Here is a 27,494-nt window from a genome sequence, read left to right as displayed (position 1 = left end):
CCTCCTTCCTATGGTGAGAAAATGATTATAAAAGCTGAGGACATGATAGTAAATTCAAGAAATTATCCAGTTTTGACAAATTGGCCGACCTGAAGTAAAGTAACAGTGAAGTCATCTCTTTCAGGTTAAGGCTATTAGAAGTGCCGCCAAAGTAGCAGATGGGTGCAGACTTGACATCAGCGGGGTCGTCGTGGCAGTGGAACAATGTGTGCCGCCTCGTGTGGCGAGCTGAATGGCAATTAGTGTAGGAAGCAAAGCAGGGCACACACGTTTAACCTCCTTATTCACTGCTGCATCTAATTCACCTTATCTCCGGCTCCTTCGTCACCAGGAAATGTGCAAATAGAACAAGATTCAATACATTTTTTTTGTAGTTTTGCTGCCAGATCAGAGTGCAGGACAAAGATCCCTGATAAGGGCGTCACTAACAGTTCTCGGACAAACACTCTTTAGGTTAAATAATTAACACTGGACATTTTTGGCAGCTTTTTAGCAAAATTAACAATATGGCTTTAAATGTTGGATATATATACTTTCATCTTAACCAAGCCATGCTTTTAGCCTAAATGTCCTCTGTTATCCTCCTCTGGAGCCGCGTTCGCGTGTAGATCACAGAGGAAATTTAGGCTAAAAACTCAACGACTCAAACACTTAATCGGCACAGTGGTGGGTAGATAATGAGTGAATAAAAATGTTTGGCTGAACTATCCCTTTAAAGTTTCACTCCCCCCTAATCGTATCTTCCCTAGGTTGGTTTTCTTCTGTAAGCTGCACAATATTCCCCTTGTGTATCACAGCATGTGCTGAAGTGTATAATTTCAGATCAAGACGATTATAAACCGTCAAATTTTAGGAACAAACAGAAGCAAACGTACAACCAGTCAGTAATGAGGAGATGAAAACAACTTTCTAATGAATCCCGGCCCCTCGGAGTGACAGTCCTCTTGCATGAATGAATGTAATTATGGCCTGTTCATTGGTGGTCTGACACAGACAGGCACTTTCCAAGATTACTCCCAGGCTCTGGCGTGCGCACTGCAAAGAACACAGCATGATGCTTGTATGCAAATACAGCTTCCAGCACTTCCAAACAAAAATAGGCCGACGTGCAGCGAGATACCAGTGCTCAGGGTGGAAAGGCGACAGAAACAGAAAACAGAGCTCTGGGAGTGTGATGAGGATTTGTGCTCACACGTATGAACAGAAAAGTGAACGTTTATAGCGTTTTGTCTCACTCCTGCTACACATTTAATTGTATTTCTCTTGAGCATCCACATACACCTCAATCTGTGACATTGTGTCAAACGTGCACATCAGATAAAAAGCATCGTGTGACCACTGCGGGTGAAGAAATTACTCTTTTTTTGTCTATTACTTTTTCAATTCTCTCTTCTGCCTCGTCTCTATACTTTTTTCATCCATGCCTTCCTTCTCTCTTTCTCTGTAGATATTCTGTTTCACAATTGGTCATACCGCAGCGACAGGCTCAGGCAAAGGCCACTATGCTGGTGCCTGGGAGCCGAGCTTCTCCGAGGGGGTTGATATAAAGCTAAGCTGACGTGAGGGTTCAGCTGCGTCACACTGTACTGAAACGTTCTCAGAAAAAGGGAGAAAATGAAGGCAGGACATGTTTCTTCAGAGGTGGCCTCCTTTACATTTCACCCCTCGGCTTCTCCTGCCATGCAGCTGCTGGCTTCTGCCTCGGGCGTGCTTCTTCAAAAAAGAAGGAAAAAAAAGCTATAAACCTAACATGGAGGAACTGAAAGGAAAGCTTCACCCCGAGGTCATGGGCAGAAAACCACAGACACCATCAAAGTCTGAAGTGAGAAGGTGCAGAGTTAACAAGGTTATTATTTTTCTGAAATTACATCATCTCTACTCGTAAAATTTCAATGCGTGGGCAGAGCCAAGGCCCCTGAGCTGCTCCATATTCATCTCAGAAATATAATCCTCATTTAACACACACACACACACACACACACACACACACACACACACACACACACACACACACACACACACACACACACACACACACACACACACACACACACACACACACACACACACACACACACACACACACCAGAGGAAAGCTTCCTTACGAACACCACTGACTCTCTGGTGGATAAAGACAGATCCCTCTCGTGTTTCTTCCCCCACACGGTCTTTTCTTTCCCTCTCTGCCCATCCCCCTCTTCAACTGAAGAGTGCCCTGGTAAATAATTGAGGCATATTCCCTCTCCGCTACTGTAGCCTCCAGATTTTCTCTCTTTTTTTGTGCATTTTCTGGGTCTCGACAATATTTATTTACTCTGATGTAAAATGTGCAAAGGGATAAATTATGTTTGCAGCGTGTATGAATCTGAACAAAAGGATTCTCCAGGGTAGGATCAAATGGAGTGAGCTCAAGAACTATAATTTTTGCATCATTACCTTTAAGTCCCCTGTTCCTCTGATTTGAAGATGCCTTTTTAAGCAAAGTGGGTGGGGCCAACCCAGCCAGGCATAATCTGGACATATGGCACCTCTTCCAGGTACCAAATATGCAGCACTGGATTATATAAATGATACAAGTGAAGCATCTTTGTTGTAGTTTCCCCGTACTAATACAAGCTACCCCTGTTCTACAAGATGGATTCCTGTAATTGCACTGAAATATAATATCCACAGGAGAAATGAACACTTCCTGCCTCCATTAATCACAGAAACATAAAACAAGAAACCTAATCTGAAGCTGCAGTGGATTTTTCTGGTTGAGACCCATAATGAGGTGTTTTGCTGACACCTGCTGTCTCAAGTAAGAACTCACTTCTCTATGAACAAGTAAAATTGACCACATGTCGTTGTAAATTGTATTAAAAGTCTGGAACGAGATGTCATAGTAGAATCAGCGTCTCTTCACTGTTATCCGTGGTTGAAATAAAGACAAGTAAACTGCTGCAGCTTCACCTTGAGCATCTTATATTTTTATAAATAATTTGAATATTTACATTCATCCATGAAAATCATACATGTGATTTGATTAAAATCTATATAAAGAGGAGAAACAGAAGTCAGAGAGCTGCATTGTGTGACTCAGTCATTTACACCAAAGACAAACCAACACACAGTTAAAACAAGACATAAGGGAAAAAGGCTTAAATGGTAAATGCCTGAGATTAAAAAAATTATTTGACTCATCTGATACTCAACCCACATGAAAAATAAAAACATAATCCCCACTTTCCTAAACTGTAAAACATAAAAGCATGTGGATGTGCGTGAACTCCAGCTCAAACTCTCAGTGTTTCGGACTAATCAGCGGGTGACGACAGTGAGAGCAACTAAACCGAACATGATTCCCCTTTGGCTTTTTAGTGCAAAGTATAATGACTTCTAACAGCAACTAAGACTCGACTCAGGCTTCCTTCAGTTTGATGTTGAGGCTAATACTAAATTATAGATTACATTCATATTGTTGTGACAATCAAATGGCTTTCCACTCAACGTAGCATCTTTCTTAAATGTGCAATTCAACATGCAGCAATGGCACTTGTATGTAAATAAAACTCTTAAGTTGATTATTTTTTCTCCAGGAAGGCAACTTACAATCACATGGGGGAGCTTTTCATGATGTGCTCTTAATCTTTTATGCAAGTCAGCTGAAGAGTAAGTAACTTATCCTCTGGTGAAGCAGTCTTCTCAACTGTCTGTCCCAGGGGGCTCAGACGTCTCCTCCTCCACAGCGCTGGCTGAGAGTGAGGCCTCGGAGCCGGCATCTTGCACCTCTGGGATATTTGTGTCACACAGGTTTTCTGTGGTGACGTCAAGGCCAGCGAGGTCATCTGCAGCCTCTCCGCTCGGGGAAGCTGTGATGGGGTCGACAGCGGGATCCTGCTCGGATTTGTGGACGTTCAATTCGTCTTCTTTCTCTGGAGACAACGGACTTTGGAAAACAGACGAGGCATCTGGAAAATAAAATAATTGTGGTCAAGGGAAAAATCCTCCTTAGGACAGAAATTTGTGATATATTTTTTCTGTTGTGCTATATTAGGTTAAACAATTTAGCTTTTTTTGTCATGCATGATAAGACAATCATGCACTAACTAAGTGATTAAATGAACCCAGAATAATAAGGCGTGTCAACGATAACTGGTTTCAACCGTTTTTGTTTTTCTTTTCAAGTCATGTGTAATTAATTGAACATTTATTTGCTCTATCAAGCTGCAAAATGAAATCGCTTGTACAGAGTGTGAACAAACTTACCCAAGCTACACTGATAACCAGATTCATCTCCGTAATTAGCGAGCATGGAGCTCTGACCCACGTCATTGGTGGAAACCATGTCTGATAAGTCTGGAGTCATTGCCTCGGGTAAATTGGAAAAATCTGCAATTTGCAATGAATAAATGGTCGTTATTATGTATGGAAACTTACAGTTAAATACCTAGAAACGACACTAAAAAACAAATTCATAATTTCAGGTTACCTAAGTCTGCAGCTGGCTGTGTGGTTGAGGTAACAATCATCTCCTCAGCAGCTTCCTCAGTTTGATTCAAGTCCATCTTACTGACAGTAGAGGGGCTACATTCACCCACAGAAGGCACCTAAAGAGAGAGAACTTTAGTCTTTACCAAAGAACATTTTTATAAGGGAGATGTAACTAAGATGTTATGACCTGTACCTCATTGTGGACACTTGCAAGGGGCTCTTCACTGCTGCCAACGACCATTGACTGCAGAACACTTTCATTCTGGTTGTTAGGCTGAACTGGACGGTTCGGGATCCTGTGCAGATAGCCGTAGCCGATACCACAGCCTAAGCTAAAATGTAACACAAAGATGACGTGTTCATTGCATCTGTATACATACACATGATATTATAAAAAATAATTTATAAATATTCACTTTCATTTGAAGGAATAAAATGTGAATCCTACCTTCCCTCTCCTCCCCAGGCTCCGTTGGGAGTCACCACCACCTCTCTGCATTGATCCGTTTGCGTGTTGTAAACCAGCAGCTTCAGAGGTTTCCCCTCATTGGCTTCAATCAATGAAAAGAAATCTTCTGACTGCAGGTGGTAAAATAAAATAGAAAATAAAAACTTGTACATTTTGTTCAGTGTCTTTAAATATCCGTTTAGGATGAGTGAGAGCAAAATCAAGCGAGATTACCTCTTGCAACACCTGGTCAGCTCCCACAATGAAGTCGTCATGTGCAATAAGGCCGGCCAATGCCGCAGGAGAACTGTTTTCTACATCCTGAAAAGGAAAAGAAAACATTTAATCTTAAAATGTTCTGTAATTTAGTCATTTATGTTTGAGAACAACATCCATTTGTTCTGTTTAATTGTAAATGTCATTCATTTTCAATCATTAGACTACCTTGGCACAAGGTTAAGCAGATTTGGGTTTGAAACCTGCCTCACCTTTGAATTCTTATAATTTACAATAAATCCTAAAAGAAAATGTGTTTCCTGTTGACAGTAAACTGGTTTATATGGACGTGACTCACCAGGACATGCCACACGTTCTCATTGGCTCCTTCAAAGCTGCAGAAGCGGACACTGGCCCCCAGCAGACCCTGCCCCCCCCACATGTTACTGGGTGTCACCTCCAGCTCCCGAACCCGCTGGGTTTTTGAGTTGTACACTTCAATTTTGACCGCTTTTTCGACATTGGCTTTTAGGAGGTCTTTCAGCAAGTCGCTCTCTTTACTCTGGAGAAACGGGGACATTTCAAACAACCCAGCTGTGACATGCACAGAGACGGAGAACCAAATTACATGTAGGAGAACATGAAATGAGATTAAATCAGCAGACCACATGGCCACTTTGTGTTCCCCTGAGGCTATAACACAGGTCAGGTCACATTTCACTGTGAGATGTCCTATTGCGTTTACAGTAAATTAAACATGACACAGAAGCACACATGTCACCACAAAATAAAGTATAGAAAACATCAAGAACAGAAAAGAGTCACTGCAATATGAATTGAAACAGGTCCAAACCAACACGTTTATCTTTGCTGTTACATATTTGTATGATGTTGACAAACTTCTAGCTCTTCACTGGATGGACAGGACTGAAATGATAAGTGATCATTATGCAAACACTTTAAAATGAGGAAATAAATAAACTTATATAGTCATCGTCTTGCTACTTGTGTCTCAAACTGGATTTAAACTGCATCTTATATTGAGTAGATTTAGAACAAATGTCGATGTCGGTGGTATAAGAACGTTTTTTCATATTCTAGATTGTTGTGCTGTCCGGAGCTTGTTTGTGTGCATGTGTGTGTTCTAAACCTGTCCTGTATATTTTGTATTATTTGTGTTATGATGTTAGTTGTAATGGAGGATTGTAAAACTTGTGTGGACCCCGGGAAGAAGATCTGCTCCGAGGATGTATCCAACAGGGATCAAGATAAAAATAGATCAAAACTAAACTAAAACTCGTTTCACTCACGAGTCTGGTGTTTCCCACAGAGAGGATGAAGTCAAAGAACGGCTCCAGACCCGCCTTCAGTGCAGGAGAGTCCCTCTGAACCTGCAACATGTCACATTCACTTTAATGCAGCGGGACATAAAGAACACAGTCACTACAGTCGCCCCCACGTGTCCAGATCAGATGCTGCATGATAAACACAGTACAGCAGATGTGTTTCTCACATGTGTAGTACTCTGATGTGTAACTAGTAGAAGTACTAGTAGGAGTTTATGAAGTTATTACTACACACTGCTACATGCTAGCGACGCTCTGTGTGTTGGGTGTGAGCCCAGTGCCACCTCATCATGGGCGGACTCCATTAAAGGCGGAACACAGTTTTACGAGTTACTACAATTAGTGAAGAACCCGCCAGTTACCAATCAAACATTACGTTCCTGCATACGTGAATACGTCTGCGTTACCTGCGTAAAGCTAGCGTAGTTAGCATTATGTATTAAAAAGTGAACCGAAGGTGTAACTAATGTCAACTACGCTAACGACGTACCCCGTGGAGGTGATATCCGCTGTTCGCTCCGCCGTCCGACAGCAGCGAGCTCTGCGTTAGCCCCATATTCTCTAAAAACAGTTACGCGTGGCGAGCACCGGCCGGATGTCACTGAGGCAGCGCGGTGTGTGAAGACATCACTACGAGCTGCACGGCTGCTAACCGCTAGCGAGCTAATGCTAACAGCTGAGGCAGGTCGACACGGCAGCAGCTGCACGGCTAGGCTAGGCTAACACACGAAGAGGCCAGAAGAATCGATCGTAGTCTGTTTTTACAGTCATGATCAGATCAAGCTAGTGGCGCTCGATTAGCTGCCCTGGACTGTGTATGCTAAGCGGTTGCCTAGACAACACTGGTGTAATTTCTTTCATGAAAAACAAAGATTATTCATGATACAAAATATAAAACATTTTTTATTATATATTATTATTATTATTATTATTATTGTATACATACATATATGCATATACATTTACAGTTTAAAGTTTTACACAGAGAATGTCGGATGAATGGAATCAAGCATATTCATTAAAAAACATATGATTGTTGTTGTTATAGCCTGGATTGACTTCACTTTTGTTAATAAAAATAAAAACATTTTGAAATCTTTTTTTATTTTAGTAAATTATTTTCAAAAAGGATAGCACACCTTAAAGGTTACATAGTTAATAATTTTAGGATAAACCTACACTATTAGCTAGCCTACATTATTTACAATAATTGTGTCAAAATTACCTCAAAACTAATAATTAAACTAACAATTTTCGACATTTTAATTGGTTTGCACATAAATTAATGTGTCTTGGCTTAACACAAAGGAAAGGGAGCATTTTACATTTAGATAGACTTACTAACCAGCATCACAAAAATTTATTTATTTGGCAAAAAGATCTGTGCTGACTGGAATATGTTCTGACCATGACCCTGATTACCAGATAAGTCTTAGTCTCACACGTCCACCACTGAAATCAGGCACCATATTCTCACAAAACACAAACACACTTAACCTGTATAGCTCTTTCTGTGTAGACCTTAAGCCAAAGTATCACAAAAGAGGACTAAAAACACATTTTGGCAGAAATCGGGCAGGAAGAAATAGGAATATTTCTGTGTTTCACAACATGAGGTTGAATAAAGTCAAATTCTATGAGCAGGCAGTGGAATATTATTTTTATGTGCAGGCTGTTGAGACAGTTATCTGCAGGAACATCTGTGTTTGAGCCTCGTTCTTAACACATGGTTAGGTTGACTTTTCCTTCGCATGAATGCAGCTGCTCTTTTCTCACCATGATAAGAAATGTCAGCTCTTGTTTTTAAACCTAATTCCTAATTTAATATAAATGGAAATATATTTATCTCTATACATTTTGAGAGATATACTGTATATGGTTGACTACCTGTAAAGAAATCACACTTTTCCAATGTGCACTATTGTAGCATGGTGTACATTAGACCTGAAATAATCCACATGAATGGCTATTGTTGGCAGGTCACATAATGTTGCCTAATACATGCTGAAGGCGTCCAAGTCTCAGACTGGTATAAATAGTTACAAGCAAACCGCATTTCGTCCTCACTGTGCAAAAATGATTTGGTTTGTGCTTTTTCTGTCCGGCCTCGGTAAGAAACACATATTCATCAACACTATTGACTTCTTAAGTGCTGTTGGTAATTTTATTAACATTGCATTAATATTCAAGGGCTGATTTGCGCTGGAGAACCCTTCAACCACAATGATCCCAATGAGAGAGTCATAGGAGGCAACAATGCTCAACCCAGAACCTGGAAGTGGCAGGTAAAACCTACACATGCACTTATATTTTTATGATTACTATCTAAAATAGTAGATTTTTTTTATTTCTCATTGAGCAGACCACTGAAATAACATTAGATCCTTCATGTTTTCTTCATGTTTTCATCTTTTCAGGCCTCGCTCCAGTATAACCCATACAACGGCGGGTACCAACACATCTGTGGAGGCACTATTGTCAGTAGTTTCTTCGTCATGACGGCAGCTCACTGTATCCTCAGGTCGGGGCCCTGAACACTCCTTCACTTGCAGATTTGAGCATTTTACACTCATACGTTTTATTTTAATGCATGCTGGATAAATGACTTTAACGAGTGCTTTTTTTCCACTTTGTCAGCATGGATGCTCGTCTGTTCCGTGTGGTGGTAGGTGAGTATGACATACTTCACTATGATGGCAGCGAGCAGTACAGCCCTGTGGTGGAGATTATTGTCCATCCTGACTGGAATGGAGAACTTGGCAAAGGGTAAAAATCAAAGCAAATCAGACCATTTATTTTAATTTAGCTCGGATTTAAAATGCAGGCTGCTTAAAAAACATATTTATATTGACATAGGGAAAATACTATCAGGTGTAGGGCTGCACACAACTTAACACTAAGCACTGGGAGCAAAAACAATTAAACCACTATGCAGAACTTCTGTATCTTTTCACGTAAAAGTCAGTTTAAAAGGGGCTTCATCAGCAAAAGGCCGACCAATTTACAGCACATAAGCTGATTTTGCTACTATATGATGCAAAAATATTCTTTTATATTCCTTTTAGGAATGATATAGCACTCTTGAGACTGGCTGATCCTGTGTATGACAATGGCTACGTGGCCATCGCTGAGCTTCCCTACCCTGACCAGATGCTGCCTCATGATTACACCTGTTACATCACCGGCTGGGGGTCTTATGACAGTGAGGACACACACACATGCGGTTAGATTTGCATATATATTTAAAAATTCCGATACTCTCTCTTTACTCTTTGGTGTTCACAGACGTAGGCAACACCCCTACCCTTCTTCAGGTGGCTCCCATCAACATAGTGGAGCACTCAGTCTGCTCCCAGCCTAACTGGTGGGGCAGCATTGCTCTGAGAACCATGGTGTGTGCTGGAGGCGACGGAATGATTTCAGGCTGCCAGGTACAGTAAAGAGAACGAGTGAATGGCAGTTTTTGTTATGAAACCAGTTTGCCTAAATCCTGCACATCCCTTTCAGAGAGTCCAATTCTGACAATAATACTGCAACGTTCACATAACCCCTAGCAGATAGGAACTCTTTGTGAAAGAGGCTGAAAGGTCACGTCTCACTTCTCTGTGCATGGTCTTAAAGCAGCACTGTGTAACATTTACTGAGCAGCATCGCCCTTTGTTGCCATTGAGTGGTTTTCATGCAGAGAAAAAACAAAGCCCATCAATGTGTTGGCTGCAAAGTCCCACTCACTTAACTGAAACACAACTGAACGCTGGATTTTACCCATGATTCCTAGCTTCCAGAACCCAGCTGCTGCCTTAACAAATAAACCAAACTCTATTTAGAATTCTTTATATTTTAAGTTTCCTGACTGTACATTAGGGGATAAACTGATCTACGGTTCAACATCATACTCTTGAGTTTCACGCTTCTCACAGGAGACTGTACCCACTTACCAAAGTCCCATAGAGCAAGGGAATGAAAGTGTCTCCATTCTCCCTATTTCTAAATCTCTTCTCGTACCGGTTCTTATTGCTTCCTGTCTCAGGGCGACTCTGGCGGTCCCCTGAGCTGCTTCATTGACGGAGCCTGGAGGGTCCACGGTGTTGTCAGCTACGGGCCGTCTGGCGAGTGCAACCAGGTGACTAAACCCACCGTCTTCACCAGGGTCTCTTCCTTCCTTGACTGGATCACTTCAGTAAGTCACCTGTTCTCTCTAAGATGTGAGTCTGAATGTGCATCAGCCACATTTCAGTTGTCTGATTCTTCCTTTTTCTTTCAGATTATTCGGAGTGTTTAGACAACACAGAGATTTGTCCAAGCTGTCAAATAAAACATGCAATGGAATTAAAGTCCTAAGCCTTTCAGTCGTCTGGATTTGCAAGTGGGTGTAGTTCTTAATTCAGCCAGAGGATGGCGGAAGTGCCTCATGTTTACACAAAGCAGCACTCAGGCTTTTATGCATTTCTTGGAACTCCTGTACTTTTTCATAGTATCAGGATTGTATAGCCAGTTAAAGGGTTACTGGGTGAACACCAACAAAAGAGTCAAAATCCTGGACCTACATTAGCTGATAAACTTTAGTATGAATCTTTTCTCTTCCAAAACAACTTCCAAGAGACATCACCTTCAGGACTTTCCCCTGACTAGATGCAATTCTTTTTAATTGTGACCAAATGTGAGCTATATGTAGTCACAGGTCCGACATTTCCCCCTCGTCTGGAATCTCCGGCCATATGTTTGCGGTGGTAGTCAGGAGCCTGCAGCATGACATCACCTACAGTAAAGGGGTTGTTTTTCTCTTAGCCATGGCGACAGGAAACCACCGATGAATTCCAGTGGTTTACACAAAGAAGACCAAAAGAATGCAATTTCAATGCATCCTCTGTGAACTGTATATTGACTTTAATCGTATAGAAGTTACAATGGTTTGGGGGGTTTTGACGATGCAGCCTTTTTCAATCATGAAGCCAAAACTACAATAAAATACCAAGTTTATATAAGATTAGTGAAACATGGGACATTTGCTAATCTCCTGCCTCTTAATCTAAACTTTATTTATGCAGCACATGTTCATTATATGACATAATATCAGTGGTGGGATGTAACTGTGCATATTTACTCTGGTCCAGTACGTGATTCCAACTTTAAAGGATTTAGGTACTTAATTTGATATCACTACTAAACTGAATTTTAGAGGGAAGTATTGTACTTTTACTACATTTATTTAATTTGGTGCTTGTTACACTTCAGATAAAAGGTTTACATAAATAAAATAAATAATGAACACAGAATATCTGAGTAGTTAACAGTTCCATCAAATAATGATTTTCTGAGACCCTATGGGATCACATTTTCCAATCTTTGCCAAAAAGCAAAGATTAAAAAGGGAAAAAAGAAAAGAATAAGGTTTGTTTGTTTGCTCCGTTTCTTTTCTCTATAATCATTGTATGAAAAGAAAAATTACCTCTATGTTTTGGACCACTGGACCAAACAGCAGACTGTGTAAAGTTATTAGGTTATCAGCTATAATCACCAGCTAAATAATTCTTGTGCACGTTAGCTGTGCCACTTCTACTTTTCGGGTTGTGGAGGAGGCTGGAGCCAGACTAGAGGTATAGAGTCTATCACAGGACAGACACTTTGAGACAAACACATTCAAACCTATGGAGGTGAATGTCTTTGGATTGTGGGAAGAAGTCAAGTACACGGTGAAAACCCACGCAGGCACAGGCAGGCCGGAAATTTGAACTCGGAACCCCAAAGAGGTGAAAGTACTGACCACACACATCAGTAACACTAAAATCACTAAATTATATAAAGGACTTATTTTGATAGTATAGTATAGTATATTTAGCCTTTAATACTTATTTACCTTTACTCAAGTGGGATTTACGCTGCAGGACCTGGACTTTATCTTTATAACAAATTGACGTATGACAAACCACATAGTCAAGCATTTAGAAAATGTTTTTTTATTATTATTTGGAGGGACAGGCTGTCAAAATGGCTTAGATGAAAGAAACAGTATTTAAACAGCAGGTTAAAGTGTGAATATGTAAAAAATAAAGCAGCTTTGTTTGCTCTGCAGGACCATTCAAGCAGAAATATGTACGACACAAAAGGCAAAAAAGTAAGACACGTTTCTTTGAAAATAACATTTTAAAAAAGCTGTACTGTAATACATTACATTGATAAACACTCACTGTTGCCATTTCTTCATGAGAATTGATGTTTTGTACAAGAGAAACAAACGTTTGCTTGCAAAAATCAGTGCCCTCTTCATGGCGTAAGAACATATATTGGATGGATGTTGAAAAGTAATCAAAAAGGCAAAAAGCGAATAATACATTTCCGAGGTGCACGCTGCACTTTTTCAAAGTATACAATTAATTAGAACAAGTTTTAACAAACAGGACCTGCATGCATAACTTCTAAAGGGTCCAGAAAGGCTGTTGAAACAGTTGTAGAAAGGGTGAGATATGTACATCAACTCTCTAGTGTCCCTCAAACACAGGCGGCAGCACAGTCACCGCTGAAATGTTCTGTTGTGTAGATAATGAGGCAACTCTTCAATTTTCAGGGTCTGTGTGCCCGATAAAAAGTGTATAATATATGCAGTTTTTATCCACAAAACCCTTTTACACGTGTTATTTATAACATGTCGTAACCCAAGTCACAGACTTCCAATATAATCCAGAGTACAATCAAATTGATCTTTGCAATTTACTCAGTTTTAGTGGCATTTCGCTAAGTTATCTAACCATTAGACTGCCTATGAAAAATACTTCAGAATGCTAGAGAGCAATAACCTTCATAAGTATACATTTCTCTATAATTCATATATTACAAAGGTCGTCCCGGATTGAAAATTACTCATTTTTGCTTTTCTTAATAAAATATTCAATTTGTCAGTGATTAGAATTCTTTTTGTCAACCTACATAAATTAGTTACAAAATATTAGTGTAATTTTCTATGGTTACATTATAGGCAACAATACAATAGACCCATAATTTAGTTTCAGTGATTAGGGAGAATCCACAGTTTTCAGTCCCAAAGCTTAAATGGAAGCACTGTGCACACACCACTGGCAAGCATGGCTCCCCTGATAAGCAGGCACATCCAGTAAACTTCCCAACAGCCCATTTTATTGCCAAAACGTCTTAAATTAAATAGCTAATAATGAAAATAATGACATAATAAGTTACCAAAAAAAATGTTAAATGTATGAGAGAATAGATATTAAATACTTTCTGATGGACTTGTGGTCCCATTTCCCATAACGATGCCTAAAACATGATATGGAGAAAAGGAAGGAAGATTGCACTTTCGGGTGAGAAATATCATACCACAGTGCTTCTCAAACGAAAGTAGGCTTTATCTGAAATAAATAAAAATTAAATCGTAAGAGGAAATAATTTAAAACAAAAAGAAATAAAGATAATACAGCTACAGATTTGAATGGTATGAGCCGTCACTTCGAGATACCAAGCTCATAAATAAGAAACTCCGTTAATTTAGCGTTGAACTGTTGAATCGACCCCACGCAACCAAAACAATGCCTATTCATACATAACTATTTTCACAGATAAAGTGCTGATCAAGAGACTTTTAGAGGGATTTTCTTTTGTACCATATAAGACCCCGTTGGGAGAGATCTCGAGGAGAAAGAGTCCACTAGCTACAGGATGCAACACAGGGAGGACCCCCACCCGCTCAAGTCGTCTGGGTGTCGGACATGAACAGTTGTGATCAGACTCGGGTTTCATATGAAGGCCATCACAGCAATGGTCACCATACATTGCCTCCAAAAGCTAGAAAGCTAGAAAAAAATCCCTGAGGTGCACATTCAGCTGTGTTGAGATACCCAACCTGGCCCCGTTAAAAGGTTGATTCCCGTTTAGCATATGGTTGGTGATCTTGGTTTGGTTAAAAGAGCTTTCTTAGGAATTGAGAGCCATCATTGGTTTCCGTGGGCCCGGTCTAATTGATCTCTGTTTCGTATCTTTTTTTTTTTTTCACTTTTAACACTAGCTGCCATCTCACACAGCATTAATCCCAAACTGCTTTGCTAACGTTTTGAAGGCAAGTCTGGAATTTGAACATTTATTAGGCAAGAGGGAAATCACAGCTTCCTCTAAAAAAAAAATCAAACATGTGTGACGTTGACATCTTATGTGCATGTTCAGTCCCCTCCCGAACTCATTTTTTTCTCTCCCTCGCACTGTCCACAGATTTGCATGTTTCGTCAAACTTTCACAGACTCCATCACAGACAATTTCATGGCTTCCTCCAACAGCTGATTGTCTGTAAATGTGGCGGGGGGCTCCGGGACGGACTCTGAAAGGCCCATCAGCGACTCCAGGAGGCAGGTGCCGGGGTCGCTCGCCGCAGGGAAGCTGGGGTAACTAGGCAACTGAAACTGAAAAAAGTTGTCCATGTGTTCGTACTCCTTGAGGGAGTTGTAGAGCGAGCTGGACCCCAAGCACGGGAAGCCGTCAAAGAACTCCAGATCCGACTCCGAGGACAGGCTAAGGTCCATGTTGTAGCTCGCCGAGCGGTCGATGGTGGGGGATGGTGTGCGTGGCACACTACTGCTATGGAACAGGGCGTTTCCCTGGTTGGCGTTCTCATCCAAAAGTTCTGAAATGGCTGTTGCTCGATTGTCTGTGTGATCGTCTGCGGAGCTCAACAGTGCAGCGTCTATATTGTCGTTCTCGTCAGCAAAGTCCACCATGCTAAAGCTACTAAATGCCTCCGTAGACGGTTGCAGTTGATCTAAGCAGCAAGTGCCTTTACTGTTCCTATCCCCACCGTCCCTGCTATTTCTAGAGCAGTTCTCTACATCGCTGAAGCTGAGGATGCGGCTCAGGCCTTTCTCATCGACGTCCAGCTGGGTTCGATGCTCACACGGGCTCCCGCCTGCCTCCGAATCCTCGCTCTGACCCGACGAATCTGATAAATCCGTCATATCGCTGCTGCAGCTGTTCTCTCCAGCTGCCGTTAGTTCTGAGCTAAAGGGGAAGGAGGGCACTGCTGGTATGGAGGTGGCCACTTTTGTGTTGTCCTCCTCCTCCTCGGTGCTCGACTGCTCCTCAAGCCTCTTCTCCAGCTCCAGCTTCATGATAGTGTGAATGTAATGCGTCTGTACCCTGGTGGAGTTGAACTCAATGCGACCCTCTGTGTTCCCGCAGCCGTCCTTGGTGCAGCCACACGGGAAAGAGGAATGATCCATCTGTAGGAAGCAGGAGCAGAATTCATTGTCAAATACATGTAAAATAACCACCAGCTGTATTGTGTTTGGATCTTCTTATTATTGAATCTCTACATCCAACTGAGCATATAGTTTTCAGGGATCTCTTACCTGACATTTGATGCCTGCAAGGCTGCAGCTACACGTCTCAGGCTCACAAAAGCCCTGGCAGTCGCAGCCACAGTTCTCCCTGGAGATCCTCAGCTCGTGCAGCTGCCTCTTCTCCTCCTTGTCGATCTTCTTCACACCGGCAGCTTTGAGCAGGGCGTAGCGGCGTTTAGACGGGTAAGGCTGGAGGAAAGAGCCCTCGTCCAGGTTGGCTCCACTGATTTCAATGTCCTGCTCGGGGATGTCGTCCACCGTCAGCTGCTCCGCCTCCTCACTCTCCTGGGTACCATTCTTAGTCAGCTGGAGAGAACAAATGGACCATGTTTAATTACATTGGATAACAGATTGATTTGGGCTTTATAGATGGCATCCGTAAGTTAATAAGGGCAAGTTTGCTAACCTTCAATTTGAGAGCATCCAGCTTCTCCTCCCTGAGTCTGTTGAGGAATTTCTCCCGACGTAGGAGCCGCTGCTCCACAGCGAACTCCGCGAGTGTGTATGTGCGGAGCGCGCTGTGGCGCTGCATCATGCCTAAAGTACATCCTCCTCGACTGGGAACACTGGTGAAGCCCTGGCACCGAGGGAAGAAGAACACCGTCACCTGGTCGAAGGTCACATTGCCTCGCCGTGCTCTCTTGGCCTTCTTGAGAATGGATGTTGCTGTGGATGGAGGAAACATACATTTTGAATACATCTCGTTGAGTAGAAGGGGGGTTGTTGCATTCTTTTGAATTGCAGTGACTATTTCTATGTGCCACTAGATGGCATAATGCCCCATCGCTTGGGTGTGCAAACAGGCTGCACAGACTGTAAAAGGACACCCCTCTGATTCATTGCCCTGGTCCTCAACCGAGCCTTATCATGTACCCAATTAAAACACACTGCTCACTGGAGGCCAACACACGGACATCCTGTACAGTGAAACCTAAACTTCCAAGAATCCTTTCAGCTTTGTTTCTCATCCTACCGTGCAACAAAAAAAAAAAACCCAGCCCTGGAATGTTCCTCTGGTGGCCAACACAGTGGAGGAAGCAGATCACAGACCAGTGAGTGAATGCTCGAGGCTTCCGGATGGGGCGGCGGGTGGAAGCACAGCTCTCAGGGCGGGAATAAAAACCACCGACCCCGCTCGCTGACAATCCCCACAAATGGTCCAATAACTGACAGGAGTCAAAGGTCCTCTCTCTGTTAAACACATTCAGGAACAGCCGTGTTTCTATACCCAGACAAATACAATAAAACCATATGGGAATCAGAGTGGAACCATATGTAGGAACAAGCCCAACAATTATTTAAGCTTTATTATAAATTCCACTTCCTCCGCCCAGAATATTCAACATGACTTCTGAGCCTCGCTTACAGACAAAAGAGTTTTTCCTCTGCTTGAGCCGCCAGAACCAATGTTTTCTTTGTCTTTTTGTGTGTGTGGGAACAGAAAACGATGATAATACTCAGCATGTGTTGGGAATTACCTTTATCGCGTGGTGGGAAACTTCATGTTCTCAGTCAGAGATCTTTCCTGTATGACACGCCCTGAACAGCTGCCCTCAAAAGTCGCAGAAGTCAAACGGGGAAAATCCGCGCACTTGTCGAGATAAGTGAAGCTCAGAGAACGAGAATCACACAGCAGCCGCCTAATCTGCCGCTATAGGGGCGATGCAGATGAAATAAAGTGCCAGGTTCAGCTTCACATCCATCAAATCCAGTCAGGCTTATGACACCTGCAGAAGACAAACGACACCTTCTCCGCTGTATCTAAATGGGACGGCTTTGCTGGCAATTTTTACTCCTCAACATCACAATGGCAACAACTTTCTGTCCAACACAAACACTGGATTATAATACCCCACCCCATCTGCTCTTGTACATGGTGTCTGTGTGCCTTCTTTTCTTGATTGTCCTGCCCCTCTCTTTTTTATCCCTTCACTCAGCCTTTTTCAGCACCTGTGCTGGGAGCATGCCCGGGCCTCAGACAAGGCTCTGTGTGTTTCCAGCATTGGCAAGCTGCCACACTTCTCTTCCTGGCTCCCTGCCCCACCATCCTGGAAACCTCACAACTGTTTGCCCTCCTCTCCTCCGACACTACAATCCCTCTCTGACTCGCCCGGGTCCCCTACAGGCCGCCAGGTCCAGACAGAAACACCCCGAAGCTGCTAGACCCGCAATTATGACAGCAGGGGGAGGCTCGGTCGGTGAGCAAGGTTCTGGGAAGAAGGTGGAGCCAAGGTGAGCAGTCACTGCATAATGCGATTAGCCATTTTGCAGCTTTAGGGCATGAAATCAAAAAGGGTATTCATTGCAGAAGTCTGAAATCATTTCTGTGAAGTGTTTCATGGGCTGCCAGCTGCCTAAATTCCTTAATCTCCCCCCCCTAGTTTTTATGGGTTTGTTATCAGAGCCTCTATAGAGCAGTAAAGACAAGGCGAGAGCATGCATTAAAAAGTATGTACCATCAGCTCTTTCTCTGATTTACTGTGACTGGAAAAGGACACTTACTGGTGAAATGTGTTGCTGGGGAGCTGGGGTTGCTGGGAGTGGAATCCAGGGTGTCTGAGTAGCAGCTCTCCCCTTCCGAGTCCCAGCCTGAGCAGGCAGAGGACAGGGAGGAGGGTGAGGAGTAGCATGGGTCCTCATCCACCTCCTCAAACTTCCTCTTGAGAAGCCCACTCATGGTGCTGGTGCGAGCAATCTGCAGGAAGGAGCAGAGAGAGGGGTTATTAGCAAATCAGTCATACTTATTTTAACAGCTCTGACCATTAAGGACAAAATTAATTAATATTATTCGTACGTTGCATGGATGCTATTGTGCAAACGCGGGTTTTTCTGGCACAAGCGAATCCGGTGCTTGGCAGTGTGAGACCGAATCCCAAACTCTTGCTGTTCTCAGCTGAGAGTGGGAGTTCACCGTGTCACAGGAAGCAATCAATCAGGCCCATTCGCACAAGTCAACAATTACTGGATCCCACACCTTCTTCCAAATCCCATCAGCTCAGCAAACGTATTGATTAAAAAAAAAAGAAAAAAAAAAAAGGCACAAGCCGAGGTGACAAAATCATCCGGCCATAGACATTTCATCTCAACCATTCCCTTTCCGCAACCGTCACTATTAAACACGCAGGCCGAGGCAATTTGCCCATTGTCCTGCTTAATGTGCTCACTGGCCCTCGTAGTAAATATGTACAGCTATGCATAGTCAAGATGTTTTGTAATGCCACTCCTGAATGCATTCTTTCAGAGCTCCCGTGAGAGGGGCTGCTGGTTCAGCAATAAAAACAATCAATCTACTGAGAGAGAGAGAGAGAGAGAGAGAGAGAGAGAGAGAGAGAGAGAGAGAGACATGAAGACGGAGAGGGGACGCCAGTTATGCTCCAATACTCCCTGAAACATTGTCTAATATCTGTGATACCTCCACCAACTACGAGGTTTGTTGATATCTTCAAATCTTATTTTAGTCGAGGCATACTTCCCTTCAGAGCTCGACCAAATCCACCTCCTGTCTCTCCTTGTTCCACCGGAAAAACAGCAGAAACCACCGACATTTACATGTTGTGTTTTATGGCTATCGGACATAAATGCGTCACGCTGCTCTGACGAACAGCAGACAACGTTCTTTGCAACTTCTGGGAAGCGATGGCGACTGCGAGACGAGACGGGGTCATGGTCGCTCGCAGTACATGAGGCCGAGCTCCTGCAAACTCAAACAAGGAGAGACGGCAGGGGCGGAGGGAGGAAGGAAGTGAGAGGAGAGGGAAGACAGGACTGGGCTCCACTCCAGCGTAGACACTCCCTACAATGATGTGGAGTGGGAAAGAGTTTTTTTTACTTTCCCCATAAAGAGATCATTTCACCATCAACTGTTTACTGTCTTCAGAGTGGCAGCCAAATGACTTACAGCTGCTGCAGCTTCAGCCTGTTATGCATGCACTTTAATTTTTGGTTATTTTTAGCAGTGTCAGTCCAAATATTTGCGTGGTAATACCTATAATTTTGTAGAAAAGATTTTGTGACACTTTCCGATGTTTTTTTAGCTTCATTTTGGATAAGTAGAGAGTACGGATCTTAAAATCTAACCCATGCCAATTAGACCGAACATGGCTCAGACACACGGACAAGCTGCCAACAGGCGAAATTGTCGTTCCCCACTGATTTTACCAGCGCCATGTCGTTAGAGGTCCTTCAATGACTTTACATGAACTTTAACTTCATGTGTCACCTGCACGCTTTGTTGGTCTTATCAGGAGGTTATGTAAGAGTCAGCAGTCGTAGAAGAGAGAGAGGTGAAAAAAACGAAAGCATGAATGCAAGTGGAGGGAGGGAGGGAGAGAAGGAAGGAAGGAGAGAGGGAGGGGGGGGGTGTCATGCAACAGGGAGCAATTATGCAAAACCAGTTCTCCCTTTGACAAGGATAAAGAATAAGTCAGAATCAAGGGCAAGAGGCTGACACCTTTGTGTAGGCAGTGGGGGCAGCGTTGCAGCTGTATGGGGAGTTATTGTTATTGCTGCAGTCAGATATTGCCGTCCCCAGTGAGCGTATGATGAATGAATCACCTTGCAATAGGTCAAGCTGCCTCATATGCCATCTCTGCAACAAACACAAAAGACTCTCTCTCTGCACCGTGGCCACCTCGGCGCTTCTTCTGCGAATTTGAGAGAAGCAGTCGCTTCAATTCCCGTCCCATCAGCTTATTGGAACAAGAAATAATAATGATAATAATAATAATGGGATCTGCCCTAAGAGCTTTTAGAAAACACCTGGGTGCAGCATCTGTGGGTCATGTATTCACTCATCAGAGGACATGTGTGTTTGAAACAGCACACCACAGCACATATAGGCTGTGTGTGTGTGTGTGAGAGAGAGAGAGAGAGAGAGAGAGAGAGAGAGAGAGAGAGAGAGAGAGAGAGAGAGAGAGAAGGGGAGCACCAATGGGTTTCACCTTACATTTTTTGCCATTGCTCCCACCTCCAATTCCTTGTAAAAAAAAAGAAAACAAAGCTGCGAGGCATCCTCAGGGGAGAGCATAGCGCCAGCTAAGCAAAGTCTTTCTAATTAAAAGCTGCAGTGAGGCAGAAGGGGAAGGAGGGAGGGAGGGAGGGAGGGATGGAGGGGCAGTGGTGTCAGAAGTGGGTCATTGTCTCTTGACTGCAGTCTACCTGACACATTGATTTGTTAATCCTGTTCAACGGGCAGAAACAATGGCGAGAGGTTAATCCTGGCAAGGGGACGGCTTGTAGTCAATCTGGAGCTTCTCAGGCTGCTCAGCCGCGGCACCCACAGAACAAGGCCAGGAGAGCGCATGCATGGAGCGAGGGACTGAGGGTAAAGAAGACTACAATCGTGCACTGACTCATTTGCAAAAGGGAGGACAGAAAAAAAGATAAAAAAGAGAAGAATACAGAGCGAGCGCCGTCTGTGAACGTCAGCACTAAACAAGGAATGGATGTGATCGGACAGCCGAGCCAGAGATGGAGCATAGCATGTTCTCAACGCGCACTAAATTATGCATCACTGTCATTCCATCAACCGCACACAGGCAGCAGATAAGGAATGCATCCGCTGAGGTGCTCCCCAGCCAGTTGTCAAAGAGTTGGGAAGATAAATCTGCAGCGAGGAGATTTGTCACCAGAAGCACTACACAGCTCAAGCCAGATGCATAACTATGTCAGTCGAATAATATTATCTTGATACATGCAGCTACAGGCTGTTAATAAGACTTCACAATCCCAATTCATTTCTATTTCATCTGCACACGGCTCCTCAAGTCCTTGTTAAGGAAGCTATTTCAAAAGGATGTAAAAATGTTGGTTTAATTAATGACTCATTTTGGAAGATTTTGCAAAATACCACGCAATAAAAAAGTAACAAGAACTTCTTTTAGCATAACTGTTTTATGATTTTACAGTGGACCGATCCCTACCGTCATCTCTAGTTTTCCCAGTTTGACAAAAAGCAATTGATATTTTCCAAACTAAAAAAATAACAAAAAAAGAAAAATGCTTATCCCTGGATAGGCACGGACAGGCACCAGCAGCCTGTTTGAACTGGCCCTGTCTGCCCCCACAGCCCAACAGGACAAGTCACAGTTGACTTTGCCCCCTCACACTGCCTGTCCAGCCCCTCTGCAGCTGATAACAGAGGAGGGTGGGAGCGACAAGTCACACTAATCTCAGCCAGCTGAGAGCATTTACATGGCACACTGACAACCCATGTGCACTGTCTGAGTGAGTGAGTGAGTGACTGACTGAGTCGAGTGCTCATAAAATGTGATAATGATGAGCCTGGGAGTGTGTGTGTGTGTGTGTGTGTGTGTGTGTGTGTGTGTGTGTGTGTGTGTGTGTGGGAGCGTGTCTGGGCAGGCCACCTCCTCCTCCTCAGGCTTCAAGGTATTGCACCTCTCACTTCCAGCTCTGTCACTGAGGAGATGGGGGTAATTGATCAGAGTCATCAACGTGACAGTGAGCTGGATTCCAGCTCCTGCGCGGCCGGGGGGAAACACTGGCTGCTTTCTTGAGCTCAGCTGTGACTCAGAAGCGCTCCACCTGCTGGGACAAAGCAGGGAGAGCTCCTGCTTTCTCCTCTATGAGCCTGTTGTTCCCACTGAGGCCCGATGCCGGCTGAGACCGTGCCACAGAAACATTCTGTTCCACTGCCTCGACCCGTGCACACACACTGATTCCAAAAAGGAGAGGTAGTGGGAAGAAGGAGGGAGAATCGTACAAAACAAATAAATAATGTCATGTCTCCCAGCCGCAGGAATTCCATTCTGGCAGCGCCACTCTTGCTGTAATAGTGGGAGAAGAACACAGGCTCTATCAAACCCAGATGTGTTTTCTGCTGCTAACCACTGGAAAGTCCTACTCCCACAAGGCAGCAGGGCCAGCTACCTTTCCGAGCCACACCTGACAGGGTATTAGCTTGCACGTGGACCTTACATGCCCTCAGCTGTCATTAATCTGTTGCGCAGGCATAACTTGAACAGCCAGTCGATCCCTGCAGGAGTAATACTTTCTACTATTACTCAATAGGGCCACTTTTCTGACACTGTAGATAAAAAACAAGACTAAAAACAAATTCTCTTTAATATTCTGACATATTTGTTTGTGTGGAAAAGACACTGAGCAGTGAAGTTGAGTCTCAAGAAAAACAACCTTTGCTTTGCAGTGAACATGCAGTAAACATGCAGCTTTTTGTCTGCATGTGTGTGCTTTTGTAAGTGTGTGTGTGGAAGTGTGTGTGTGTGGAAGAAGGGAGGAGGTGGTTTAAGGTTCAGGGGGTCACGCTCCAGTCTGGGACACTTGCAGCATGGAATGCTGGGAGAGGACAAAGCAGATGGGAGCTCTCTCTCTCTCTCTCTCTCTCTCTCTCTCTCTCTCTCTCTCTCTCTCTCTCTCTCTCTCTCTCTCTCTCTCTCTCTCTCTCTCTACTGCTGTGTGGGAGACCGTCAGCAGAGTCCCTGAAACACCCCCCACCCACCCACCTCCTCCTCCTCCCCGTCTCCTCGCACAAAAGAGAGGGGCCATCCTGCGTGACCAAAATGAAGCAGGCACAGACAACCTTGTCTGAACTCAGCACTATACTGCTGCTGCCTCTCCCAGCTGGGGAGACGGATACTGCAAGTGTATGTGTGTGTGTGTGTGTGTATATGTGTGCGCTTCCTGAGGTTGTGAAACATACACTGCAGTGCACAGGAAGTAGCCATCCAGATTATCTATGCTGTGTCTAACAGCTGCAGGCACCACAAGGTTAGCTAAGTACAGGATCATATGATGGAGAAGAGGGAGTCAGGGGGTACGGACGGTATTTGTCATGGTTGAAATAACTCCAAATGTTGCACTCAGCTCTCTGTGCCTCGGCTGCCATTTAAGTTACCATCTATTATTGAGTGGCAACAAACTGGTCAGTTACTATCATTTCTTTCACAGTGGGAACTCAAAAGGTGTAAAAATGGAATATTATATAACTCAAGGGGAGATAAAGTGTTATTTAACAGCACTGCACATTGCTTGAGGAATGCATGGCAGAGGAAAAGCACAGCATCACACCGGCTCTCAGTAAACAAAGGATCATTCAGCTCTGTAGCCTAATTCCAGAAAACATGATTCCAAAAATGATCCGGGTGAGGTCGCGCTAGAGACGCACACATTGATTCAGCCGCTTAGAAGCTACATATACGGTGTGGCTCTTTAAAAATAAGAGCCTCGGAATACAATGACAGATGTTTCTATTCATCTGTCCATCAAATCGAGTAATCACAAACTTATGGTCATGTATGCGCCACACTGATTGATTATGATAAGAGATTATAGCCGAATACACACACGCTGTTGTGGGGAATTGCACAAACAATGAAGGGGCTCAACAATCCCCTGTGCGCACCTGGCTCACCTGCACGAGGTGAAAAATATATAAAATCAATCATCAATCAAAAATCAATTATTAAATCTCGTGCACGTCGCGTGAGGGCCACACCGTCTCTCCTCATGTCTTCCTCCCTTCCTCTTCCTCCTCCTCCTCCTCCTCCCATCATTCCTCGTGATTAATGCTAATTCTAATGACAGCAGCCCTGTCAGCTGTGCGCTCGGATGCAGTGCCGTCAGGAGTCGCTCTCGCTGCAAGAGGCGCACCAGCACCGCGGAGGTGAGCGAGAACAACTCCACACGGGCTGAATACACAAAGCCCGACCTCATCAACAGTTCACACAAACGAATCCACAGCCCGGGGAGACGGAGAGGGAGAGGGACGGAGGGTGAGCACACAGCAAATGTGGATGAGACGACAATTACGCACGAGAAGTTACCACAAACACGCGTAATGACGGATCGATATTTGATCGATAAGTGAATGGAGCGGATCAGCAAATAATTCCACGTCCGTGCCACGATCAGAGTGTGATCACCTGCGCGTCACGGAGCCACTTCCCCCCCGTTTAAAGTCACTTTTAACCAGCAGCCGGATCCTGTCAATATTTACAATAAAGCGTCAAAGTGTTTCTTAGAGAAATCCAGCCTCTAAACAATGAACACAAATAAACTCAACAGATTTCCACCGTTATTAATATGATTAGAAATAAATGACTCTGCCATTGAGGAAGGAAACTTGTCCTCGCTGCTGAGCTGAGGTTAAAACCCAGAAATTAGCGAGCGTTCAATAAAAAAAAAAAAAGCCCCAGCGAGCAGCCGCGTCCCCGCTCCTGTTTTCTGTAAAATACTCACCACCAATCCCAGTATCCGATCACCATGAGGGACAGGACGGCGTCGGGTGAACAGCCGATGGGGTAAAGGTGGAAGTAATCCAAATGGCACGAATAAATAACGCGCTTATCCCCGCACAGCTCTCGGTGCTATTGTCTGCGTGGTGCTGCCGCCGCACGGGGCTCCGCAGCAGCTGAGGCGCTTCCCTTGTCTGTGGCAGGCGGAGGAGAAGCGCAGCCTTTTTCGTCAGTGGAAAACTCCCTCCTGGCGTCTGGTCTGACGCAGGCGGTGACACAGGGAGGCTGCCCACGCCGCTTCCTGCCCGCCCGTCCGTCCTCCTGCCCCACTGCGCCCGCAGGCTACTACACAGCCTCGTACCTGCGTGACAAAACACGCACGACCCGCTACTGTATTCATATTTTTTATTAATAATTATTATTATTAATAACAATTATGTGTAGTCACAACTGAACTGAGCCTCTGGTGGTGAGAGTGTGAAAATATGTCAGATAGATAGGTAGATAGATAGATAGATAGATAGAAAGAAAGAAAGAAAGAAAGAAAGAAAGAAAGAAAAGTAGTTGGATGGATAGATACAAAGAAGGGTGGAAAGATAGATGGATAGAAAGAAAACTAGATAGATAGATAGATAGATAGATAGATTGATTGATAGATAGATAGATAGATAGATAGATAGATAGATAGATTGATTAATATAATACATTTACTATAGGCTACAATTTTTAATGACAATAATGCATTGTTTTAATCAGAAAATCTTTTTTGTGAAACATCTCAAATCTCCACATTAAATAATTGCTGTTTATTTATTAGCCTTATATTTCATACTTTATTCTAATGCCTCATCCCTCAGGTTCTTTTCTACGTGAGCAAACGGGTGAGAAGCTGTGTCATCACTGGGTGGATAAGATCATCTCTGACGTGGGAGGTGCTGTGATGCTGCGTGGTGTGGCTTATTTCCAGTTAAAGAAAAGAATCTGACTAAACTGAAATTATGACTCACTTTCTTTTTCATGGAACACAGCAGTGAAGTTTGGGTTTCAAAGGAAACAAGAGTTTGAACACAAAACAATCAGAGATGCATTTTCAAATTGTGATCCATAACCTGTTGCCTTTATTGTGTTCTAGTGTTTAGATAATAAAAAAACACGAATCTATATCAACTAAAGCCCCAAGGAAGACCAGGAGATGTGGCTGAAAGATCCAGAAAAAGCCAGTGAATTGATTTTGAGTCATGATTCTTCTTTTTCATTCCAAACACAGAGGTTCTTCTGTATGTTTGAGGGGTTTTCTTTTCTGACGCAACACATCTGAAGCTCTTTATTAGTACCTCATAATAAAAATAGATCAACATGTAAATAAACATGTGTGAGAATGACACTTGGTATTTTACAGGGATTATGCACTGGATTATTTCTTGGCTGCCAGGCGACCACCGACGACTGACTACTTTTAGAACAACAAAACCGACTACGTTAATTATTCCTGACAGCATGAAGAGGGCTTTGAAACAGCATTCAGACCTTTAGATAGAAAATAAAAACCTTTATTTCACAATTTCCTCACAAACTAGGAAGTTTGCCTATTTATAGGAAAATTTTATGAAAAGTTTTTTCATCAAGAGTTTCCGCTGCTGGGTTTATGCCGCTGTTGACCTTTAAATGAAATATCTGATCCGTTCATACAAAACTAACAGAAAGTATAACTTCAGCTAACTCATTAAATAAAATATGAAAAATCTAAATAAGGAAAGAAACAGTGTGGAGGGGTTTGGTTGAGGTCATTTTCGAGAAATCCTGTCGTCAGTCCTGAAACGACTGCTCCAAAGTTCAACAATGAATTTTAACATTGAAGTACATTAGTGATTTCACATCAGGCCTCTAATGATGAAATTCCCCTGTGTTGTAATCATTGATGTGATCAGTCTGTAACGCCTCTTATTCAGCAGCTGCCACACACACACAAACAGACACACACAAACACACACACACACACACACACACACACACACACACACACACACACACACACACACACACACACACACACACACACACACACACACACACCCTTCAGTGAACCTCCTCTCAGGTATTTACGAGTCTTGAGCGGAGCACTGAGATGCTTTGCTTTCACTCTCGGCCGGACCTGTAGGCCGAGGCAAAGTGTCCTGCCAATGTCAATACAGGTGCTTGACGGGGAATATTTGGAGAGAGGTTTCATAGAAGCTGTGTACATAGAGCTATGCTAATTGTCTCCTGCTTTTCTCACTAGCCTGTGGAGCCCGAGGGCGTCAGCCACCGAGGCAAAACAAGAACATCAGGCTGAATGACAGCGGCCCCATTATCACTCTAATCAGGCTCCGAGTGTTTCTGTTCTCACATTAGAGCTGTTTTCAGACATGAACTCTGGAAAATGAGTTTGCCTTTCACATATGAAGAACACAGCGGGAGACTG

General features: G+C 43.5%; 3 protein-coding genes across 4 annotated transcripts; 1 reads left to right on the top strand and 2 right to left on the bottom strand.

The window, feature by feature from the left end:
• Positions 1–2,947: 2,947 nt before the first annotated feature.
• On the bottom strand, positions 2,948–7,223 carry LOC117753806 (Golgi reassembly-stacking protein 1-like). Of its 2 annotated transcripts, none has more exons than XM_034572174.1 (9): positions 6,974–7,223; positions 6,448–6,528; positions 5,496–5,699; positions 5,156–5,242; positions 4,922–5,052; positions 4,661–4,805; positions 4,472–4,589; positions 4,249–4,371; positions 2,948–3,950 (listed from the first exon to the last, which is right to left on the bottom strand). In XM_034572174.1, exons 1-9 carry the CDS (start codon positions 7,037–7,039, stop codon positions 3,685–3,687), a joined length of 1,221 nt encoding a protein of 406 aa, XP_034428065.1. In that variant the 5' UTR covers positions 7,040–7,223; the 3' UTR covers positions 2,948–3,684. The 2 variants fall into 2 exon arrangements, with proteins under 2 accessions (XP_034428065.1, XP_034428066.1); XM_034572175.1 differs by having other exon boundaries at positions 4,667–4,805.
• A 1,334-nt stretch (positions 7,224–8,557) lies between these two features.
• On the top strand, positions 8,558–10,819 carry LOC117753807 (chymotrypsin-like elastase family member 2A). The gene is made up of 7 exons (XM_034572176.1): positions 8,558–8,593; positions 8,674–8,768; positions 8,901–9,004; positions 9,121–9,249; positions 9,549–9,685; positions 9,769–9,914; positions 10,514–10,819. Exons 1-7 carry the CDS (start codon positions 8,560–8,562, stop codon positions 10,763–10,765), a joined length of 897 nt encoding a protein of 298 aa, XP_034428067.1. The 5' UTR covers positions 8,558–8,559; the 3' UTR covers positions 10,766–10,819.
• Positions 10,820–12,424: 1,605 nt separating this feature from the next.
• On the bottom strand, positions 12,425–25,372 carry csrnp1b (cysteine-serine-rich nuclear protein 1b). Its single transcript, XM_034572173.1, has 5 exons — positions 25,038–25,372; positions 18,324–18,516; positions 16,228–16,487; positions 15,831–16,127; positions 12,425–15,701 (listed from the first exon to the last, which is right to left on the bottom strand). The coding sequence occupies exons 2-5, from the start codon at positions 18,496–18,498 to the stop codon at positions 14,715–14,717; spliced, it is 1,719 nt and encodes a 572-aa protein (XP_034428064.1). The 5' UTR covers positions 18,499–18,516; positions 25,038–25,372; the 3' UTR covers positions 12,425–14,714.
• Between the last annotated feature and the right edge of the window lie 2,122 nt (positions 25,373–27,494).

Source organism: Hippoglossus hippoglossus, chromosome 20, assembly GCF_009819705.1.
Source record: "Hippoglossus hippoglossus isolate fHipHip1 chromosome 20, fHipHip1.pri, whole genome shotgun sequence".
Taxonomy (NCBI): Eukaryota; Metazoa; Chordata; class Actinopteri; order Pleuronectiformes; family Pleuronectidae; genus Hippoglossus; species Hippoglossus hippoglossus.
Note: the sequence above shows the minus strand (reverse complement) of the source record. Positions and strands in the feature narration are given on the sequence as shown.

Coding starts and splice junctions, on each gene's coding strand:
- LOC117753807 (XM_034572176.1), top strand. CDS start 8,560: ATGATTTGGTTTGTGCTTTTTCTGTCCGGCCTCG. Junction 8,769..8,900: donor CCAGAACCTGGAAGTGGCAG/GTAAAACCTACA, acceptor TCATCTTTTCAG/GCCTCGCTCCAGTATAACCC. Junction 9,686..9,768: donor CGGCTGGGGGTCTTATGACA/GTGAGGACACAC, acceptor TGGTGTTCACAG/ACGTAGGCAACACCCCTACC.
- LOC117753806 (XM_034572174.1), bottom strand. CDS start 7,039: ATGGGGCTAACGCAGAGCTCGCTGCTGTCGGACGGCGGAGCGAACAGC. Junction 5,053..5,155: donor CTGACCAGGTGTTGCAAGAG/GTAATCTCGCTT, acceptor TACCACCTGCAG/TCAGAAGATTTCTTTTCATT. Junction 3,951..4,248: donor TGGTTATCAGTGTAGCTTGG/GTAAGTTTGTTC, acceptor TTTATTTTCCAG/ATGCCTCGTCTGTTTTCCAA.
- csrnp1b (XM_034572173.1), bottom strand. CDS start 18,498: ATGAGTGGGCTTCTCAAGAGGAAGTTTGAGGAGGTGGATGAGGACCCA. Junction 16,128..16,227: donor TGGATGCTCTCAAATTGAAG/GTTAGCAAACTT, acceptor TGTTCTCTCCAG/CTGACTAAGAATGGTACCCA. Junction 15,702..15,830: donor TTGCAGGCATCAAATGTCAG/GTAAGAGATCCC, acceptor TGCTTCCTACAG/ATGGATCATTCCTCTTTCCC.